Source organism: Caenorhabditis briggsae (genome assembly GCF_000004555.2).
Source record: "Caenorhabditis briggsae complete genome, chrIV, whole genome shotgun sequence".
Taxonomy (NCBI): domain Eukaryota; kingdom Metazoa; phylum Nematoda; class Chromadorea; order Rhabditida; family Rhabditidae; genus Caenorhabditis; species Caenorhabditis briggsae.
Genome location: NC_013487.2, coordinates 1635146 through 1643316, shown reverse-complemented (window position 1 = coordinate 1643316; position 8171 = coordinate 1635146). Strand labels below are relative to the sequence as shown.

The window sequence follows — 8171 nt, the reverse complement described above, 5'->3', positions numbered from 1 at the left end:
AAAAGAATCCGAAAATTCCCGAAAAAAACCGTTGAAAATGAAAAATATTCAACAAAGGCGCCGCCGAGAGACGAGGATTTGAATTCCCGCGCAGTGAGAAAACTAGTCCACGCCGCCTGATAGCATTATTTTCAAGTTGCCGACAGTGTTTTTAAACCGCAATTTGTAGCGATAATGGGAATTCGTAGCGTGTTTATTACCGGGAACAGTGGTAATAATTGTCAGTTTCTTGCTCTATTCAAGGCTGTAAAAATTAATTTTTTAATCTCCATAAAAAAATAAACCATCTGAAGTCATTTAAATTTGAGGGGAAAATCAAAATTGTGGAAATAGTGCAACAGCAACTTTTGTTTTAGAAATCATGTTTTTCAGATTTTCCTGTTTCAGATTCCTCACATTTTTTGATACATTTACTAAAACACCATTACATTTTTTGACTATATGAAACAAATTCCTGTTTCTAAACTTTCTTAATTTTATCCAAACTTTCTTAATTTTATCCAAACTTTCTTAATTTTATCCAAACTTTCTTAATTTTATCCAAACTTTCTTAATTTTATCCCTTTATCTGAAACGGCAGATAATGTTTAAAGGGGGACTCCGGTCAATTTTTTTATTGCATCAAAATGTGTTAAAATTCATCTATTTTCAGAATATTATTGCTTTTCAGAATATTATTGCACTATTTCCACAATTTTGATTTTCCCCTCAAATTTAAATGACTTCAGATGGTTTATTTTTTTATGGAGATTAAAAAATTAATTTTTACAGCCTTGAATAGAGCAAGAAACTGACAATTATTACCACTGTTCCCGGTAATAAATACGCTACGAATTCCCATTATCGCTACAAATTGCGGTTTAAAAACACTGTCGGCAACTTGAAAATAATGCTATCAGGCGGCGTGGACTAGTTTTCTCACTGCGCGGGAATTCAAATCCTCGTCTCTCGGCGGCGCCTTTGTTGATATTTTTCATTTTCAACGGCGTTTTTCGGGAATTTCGGATTTCTTTTGAATTTTTTCACAATAATATTAGGAAAATAGATAACTTTTAACACATTTTAATACAATAAAAATTTTTGCTCGGAGTCCCCCTTTAATCACTAAAATGGCAAGCATAAGAGAAAACATTATTTTTCTGAGCCCTTTTTCACAGCTTTTACTTGGTTGCTTGATTCAGTTCTATAGAAATCTTATTCTAAGATAATATTTCAGTTCCAAAATATATCCAGATGACCACAATATCCTAATTGATGGAACACTGATCAGACTGACAAAAGAAGTGTCTGGGAAAATACGTCTGAACAAAGATATGCAAAATTGGATAAAAAATCTGGAAGGAAGTGATAAAATACCCAATCAGAGGAGGTATTCATAACGGATTTCCAGGAAACTGTTTTTTCTTCTTGTAAAATAAATCAATGTTGAGGAGGATTCAGATGAGTATAAAAGAAATCTCGAACAGCAAGATTTAAGAAATAATTCCGTTTCAGAACCTTGACTTTTTTCGGAATTGTTATTAGACGAAGTTTGAATTCATATCCAATGTCGAAACAAATTGTGTTCTTTTGATTCCATATTCTAGCTTTTAAAAGCCTCCAGAAACAAAAAAGCAAATCTGCAAAATATTCCATTATCTTTAGTCTATACATAAAAGATGACACAGATAAAATCCCTAACGAGATGAACCTAGAGAATGGGGAAGAAAATGGTAAACATGTAAGGTTGGCAAGATATTTTTTTTAAAAAAGGGGAAAAGGTAAGCAGAAAACTAAAACCGGGTGATGGAAGATTGGATTAAAGTATAAAATTGACCGGGAGTTAAAAATTGGGGAGTATTCCTTACAATTGCATTTCAAATAGGGGCGGTGGTGAAGAAGAAGTCATCGGTACATTTATCTGAGAGAATAAAGGTCATAGGTCTCCTAAAACAGTCGGAAATTCTTAAGAAATAGGATAATTCTGGCATATAAGAGGCGTCACTAATCATTTTGTAAAGAAGCATAAGTTTAGATTTAAGTCTACGATGTCTGATAGAGAAGAGGTCAAGTTGGGCGAGACGATCTTGATAAAAAGAGTATGAGATATTGCATTTCTGGAAGACTTTACGGGCGAAGAAACGGAGTGGGGATTCGAGTTTTTCTTTAAAAAAATTTTTTTTTTAATGTTTCAGTTTCTTCTTTTTCTTCGCTTATTTCATTTGATTTATTTTTTATCACTATTATAATTTATGCATATTTTTTAAAGAGGATGATGAAAAATCGTTGGTAAGTTAGACCGAGATTTCTTTTAGAAAATCGATTTTGAGAATTTTGAAATTTTGAAAATGTCAAAACATTTTCCGTTTCGAATTCTCCGTAATAGGAGAAGCGTGTTTTTTTTTTGCTGTTTAAAACGTAATTACGGCTTTTTCAAATTGAAATTGTTAAAGTCTGACTCCGCCCCTTTTTTCTTGAATATTTACAAATGAGCTCACTCATCACTTACGTAGACATCTCAGAAATCAAAATTTACTTTTTTTTTCGATTTTTGAGTTTTTTCCTGTTTCTAGCTTACTTCAACTGGGCTAAACAAATTTCATACTTTGATAGGTCCAGCTTAGATTCTGTTTTTTTAAATGTTTCCCGTTTTCCATATTATGCTCCAACTATTGAAGTGTTTTGCTATGGCAAAGGCGTTTTTGCAAAGCTGAAATTTTTCAGATGGAACGTTTGATTCGATATGGAAGTGTGAACGAGATTCCATTCTACAATTGCTCATGGAAGTCATCTGAAGAATGGAATGAAATGGGTTTGAAACGACCGATTATTGGATGGTTTTTGGTGGTTTTTGGTGGAACTGTGGAGGTAAAGGTTTAGGTGTTTATGACCATGTAGCTCACTTTAGTCAGCCGAACGGTCATGTTGAAATTAGGGCTTCGAGGAGTCATTTTAAAAATCGATTAGGATATGTATGGAAATTTATAAGAATTGGTGATTTTTCCGTTTCAAAATCTGCGTTTTTCAGTGTAATGTTAGACAAATGATGTGAAATGATGTGAAACAACTGCTCATTGAGATGTTCTTATATTGACATATGTTCTCATAGTTTCGCAATTTTTTAATATGGGCTGTCTCTTAAAGTATCTTTGATGAAAATTTATACAAAATTTTCAAAAGTTATGAAGAGGGGTTTTTTATGAAGGAAGTAATTGTCAAATCCCTGGTTGTAGTGGATATTGAACAGTGAAAAAGTGAACTAAACAAAATGAAACAGATAACGAAATTAGTCGCTGCCACTGATTTAGTGGAACCTCGAAAATCCAAAAAAAATTGAATTCCTTGGACAAATCAAAAACCTTCTCTACTCAAATGTTTTGGGTTGAATTGATGATAACAGCCTAATTTTCAAAAGTTTCTGTTTCGTTATCTTCATTAACATTTCCAAGCAAACTATAGGTTTAGTCATCCGCAGTAATGACACGATTTGGAGCCACAAATGTTCAAAGTTCCAGAAATATGAAAAACATTTTCAGATCCTCTACCTCCCAATTCTTTACATCATCTTCAAAACCAAGTTGATAAAATATGCCTGTTATAAACTCATCGTGTTTTTGGCACTCACGGATATGAGTGCTACAGGTGGGTTTTTTTAAAGCTCAATTATCTCAATTGCCGTAAGAGATATCAGAAATCTGTCAACGGACAAAATGTAGATAATACAATAATAAACATTTCACCAGGTGACAAATTTTTGATATCTCTTATAGGAATTGAGATATATGAGACCTAAGCAACTTTATCTCCATTTTCCAGTATGCAGTTCAATTATCAGTGGAGTCCTCTACATCCAAGGAGCCGTTTTCTGCACGTATCCCACATTTGAGTACATCGCTGGAGGATTTGCAATTAGTACTTCTATTCAACTATTATGAAGATCAAAAACTTTATATTTCCAGATACATGGTGTATGGCATGTGCAATAAACATTGCATTATTCGCCAATCGTGTATGTATTAGGTTGGCGGGAAAGTCTTTGTCACTCTGTTTGTTTAATCACTGTTCTCGTATATGGAGGCTGTGTATGATATCGACTCTAGTGAATAACAAGGTGATAAGAACCTTCCATATAAATAAGTCCCCATTTCCTTCCCTGCTCCTCATCTGTAATTGAAACGATATGTTTGTTCCCACTGCTATTCACATCAGACATGTTTTGATTTACCTCTTCCTATCTCACACCACGATGAAGGATTCGGAAACTTTCTTGAAGAATGTGTACACACACATGCCCCTCACTACAATACTATTCGCAATTGGTTCCATCGTTTCGAAAAAGATGACTTCTCGCTCGATGAAAAGGATCGCTCTGGGAGACCCCGTGAGTTGGATTTGGACAAGCTGAAGCACGCATTGCAATCGGATCCATTTCAATCTAGCCGTGAACTAGCTGTCACATTCGGAGTTCACCATAGCACAGTCCTTGAAGGTTTGAAGTCTCTTGGAATGAGAAAACTTTTTGGTCGATTCATACCTCATCACCTGACTCAAGCCAACCTTGACCGCCGAGTCGACGATTCGATTACTCTTCTCACTCTCCACGCGGGCGATCGATGGCTGGACCGGCTAATAACCGGAGATGAGAAGTGGGTCTTCTACGATAATCACCACAGGAAATCCCAGTGGGTTGGAGAAGGAGAGAGCCCACAGGATGTCCCCAAACCCGGCCTTCATCCGAAAAAAGTTATGCTCTCTGTGTGGTGGGGAGTGGACGGCCCCATCTACTGGGAACTTCTGCCCGAGGGCAAAACAATAACTGGAGACCTCTACACTACTCAACTACGAAACCTCAAGAAAGCAGTCGACCGTTCGGCCCTGAAAGACAAGAAAGTGTACTATCAACATGATAACGCTCGCCCACATGTTTCGAAACAAGTGAAGCAGGAGCTGATGGGATATGGATGGAATGTTCTCCCTCACCCCCCGTATTCTCCTGATCTTGCTCCTTCCGACTATTGGTTATTTGGCGATATGACACGTGCCTTCGAAGGAAGAAGCTTCAATTCCCGTGGAGCGGTCGAAGCGGCACTCAAACAATACTTTGCCTCACGCCCGGCTGGATTCTACCGCAATGGAATCCATAAATTGAGGGAACGTTGGAGACATGTTGTTGATAATGATGGACAATATAATTAATTATTCGGTTATTTTTTCTTTGAGAAATAAACTATTGAAAAAGTGACAAAGACTTTCCCGCCAACCTAATAGCATTGCGTTTCATGAATACATCGACGTCATCGAGGGTGAAATGACATGGATTAGTATGGTGGTTGCATTTGTGTACGGGATGTACATTTTGTTTTTCACACCGGTCATTTGTTTTAATTCGGTGGCGTTGGCATGGATACCGGAACCGTTGAGTGAGAAGGAGCCTAATGAGGAGGCGGAGGCAATGGTGAGTGTCAGGGTGTATCTTCTACAGTATCCCTCAGCCTATGCTTTGGACCGCGTAGCTCAGCTACGTAACACTCTAAGTATTTTCAACAGGGATACCTTACCATATAGCGACATCGCTCAAAAGCTGTCATTGTGTAGCTCTGCGCGCTCCAAATTTATGATAATTCCAATAAGAAATTAGTAACAAAAATACAATGGACTTGGAACAGGAAAAAGTTGTAAATTTTTATGCACAGCAGCGAACACAACATTACTAATTTGACCTATTTTCAGTTGGAAATGGCAACTTTTGGATTCCTAAAAGTATGATAGGTTTTGTTGGATGAGACTGTGAATTTCAAAATTTACAGTTTCAGATTTTTCAGGAATTTGAAAGTTGGCTTAAAATTGAATTGGTTAGAAACAGGACAACATTTTTACAATTTCATCCAAGTGGGGTACCGCTTCTGGAAGATTTTGGGTTCAATTTCAAATCTATATTTGTAAAACATGAGCCTGATTTATATAAGGAATTTGATCAAACGTATTTCCGAAAATTCAAAGGTTCTAAAAACATTTATGTTTCCACAACTTGATAAAAATATGATCCTCAAAAATTTTACATTTTCGAAAGTTTCATATAATGTCAATCAAAAGTGATGGAGCTATTGAAAGTACTTTGAGGCTTCTATAATTATTTTTCTTTTCTCAAATTCCATAAATTATATTGAATATTACCAAATGGATTGTTTCCATTTGTCGCACATTTGTCTTGATATTTTAAGTTTTCGAAAATTTGATCTAATTTATTAATTTTAAGCATTCCTTCATTCTTTTCTGGGTTTTATTTCAAAAGTCCTCAATAACTTGGATTATTTTCTCTTTCACAGATTCAATATAATATCTTGGCTTTTACTGCTTCTTATTCATCAAGTGGTAATATTCTAAACAAAACCTACATTCTAGACCCCATAGTTCAGCTCGTTTTCCTTTTCAATCAACTAGCTCGTTTTCAGTACGACAATGAATGGCAATCAGCAAACAACTATCTCTTCGTAGTGATTATGTCATTTCTCTACATTACGTATTGTGTACTGGTCAAGAAGCTGGCACATGGGCAAAAGTCGAAGAAGTCGAGAGCGGTAAGATTTAAGAAAATGTTATTTGATACAGCGTTACTTCAAGCGTCGCTAGCTAGGCAAAAACTAATGTAATGTGCAGTAATAATTCGATTTCATTATCATTAACAGTTCTGATAGTATTGAAACAGAAAAATAACCGTAGGATGTTATCCGATACTCTTGTTTTGAGCTCAATTATCTCGGTTCATATAAAAGATATGAAAGATCTGCGAACTGATAAAACGATATCATCTATATTTTATCAGTTGAAAAAATTTTTATAACTGTACAAGATAATTGAGCTCTACGAATTGTGATCTGTGAGTCTTAAAGTTGAAGAGAACTAAAATTTTAAACAAAAAGTTTTTAAAAATAAATTCCTGTTTCTGAAAGTCGTTGAAACTTTGAATAAGATTAATTCGATAATTTTTGATACGCCTTAGCATTTGCATTACCCAAACAAGCAAGTTCGAGTGGAAAGCTTCAGCATAGCTTAGCTAGCTTAGCTTAACATTACTTTAATTTAGCTCAATTTAGCATTTACTACTCCCAATCTTCCAGATTTTTATCCAATGCGCCGTTATTTGTTTCTTCAACACTGTTACTGCTCTCGTCTACAACGCATTATCTTTAATGACTCCTGCTATATGGATTGTGCTTTTGGGACAATTGTGTTGGTCCATTAATCATGGATGTCCAGCTATCATCTATCTGACAATGAATGACACAATTCGTCACAGCTTTTTGAACTTGTTCGGTGGAAAGAGGGTCACGGTAGGTTGTCTTATTTCGGTTCCTATAAGAGATATTGAACTTTTGAAAACTGATAAAATGTTGGTGATATCAGGGCTGTCGAAAATAACGGCCGGCCGAGGCCGCGGCCCAAAAGCCGAGGGGCCGGAAGTCCGCGGCTTTTATTTTTGAAAGCGACAACGCGGCCGAAGAGCCGGCCGGCCGTGCGGGGCCGAGGGAAACTTCATACGAAATGAAAATGCTCACCAGAACATGGAAAATCGGTTAAAAAATAATGATTTTTCAAATGGGAGTAACTAACATGAAAAATAATTATTTTTGTGACTCAAGGGAACACTAGAGAGACAATTGAATAGAAGTCATAATTTGTAAATTTCGAATTTTTCTACATTTTTCCATTCTTTTTCATCATTCATATTTTCGAAACTACTTGTCAAAAAAATCTGCTCAAAATCAGAAAGAAAAGTTTATGTTTTTGTTGAAAACCCATAGTTGCGTCTTAATTTTTTTGAACGACGGCCGGCCGAGGCCGCGGCCGCGGGGCCGGGGCCGTATTAAAGAAGTTTATCAGCGCGGCCGGCCGTTCGACAGCCCTGGGTGATATTATTAAAAAAAACATTTTAGTTGAGAAAATTGAGAAAATTTTATATCTCTTAAAGGAAATGAGATAATTAAGCCTAATTAAGACAATTTTTACAGAAAGTGGATACAACTAATAGTGCACAGCATGTAGCAGTTTCGCATGTGATTTGAAAATGTTGAACTTGGAAAAAACACTGTTTCATCTTTTTCATATATAAATCTTTTATCTATTGTACATGTTCGTCCTCCGTGAAGAAAAATCTGTTTTTATTTACGTATTTCTTTCAAAATTACAAAAAC

The 8171-nt window shown here is 35.8% G+C and overlaps 2 protein-coding genes across 2 annotated transcripts; both read left to right on the top strand.

The window, feature by feature from the left end:
* Window positions 1-2703: 2703 nt before the first annotated feature.
* CBG13842 lies at window positions 2704-4153 on the top strand (the record flags this gene model as incomplete). The annotated part of the gene is made up of 4 exons (XM_002632532.2): window positions 2704-2847; window positions 3516-3621; window positions 3796-3891; window positions 3939-4153. The coding sequence occupies 4 exons, from the start codon at window positions 2704-2706 to the stop codon at window positions 4151-4153; spliced, it is 561 nt and encodes a 186-aa protein (XP_002632578.2).
* Window positions 4154-5287: 1134 nt separating this feature from the next.
* On the top strand, window positions 5288-8042 carry CBG13841 (the record flags this gene model as incomplete). Its single annotated transcript, XM_045244843.1, has 5 exons — window positions 5288-5434; window positions 5710-5739; window positions 6432-6557; window positions 7098-7310; window positions 7989-8042. The coding sequence occupies 5 exons, from the start codon at window positions 5288-5290 to the stop codon at window positions 8040-8042; spliced, it is 570 nt and encodes a 189-aa protein (XP_045095273.1).
* Window positions 8043-8171: the final 129 nt, after the last annotated feature.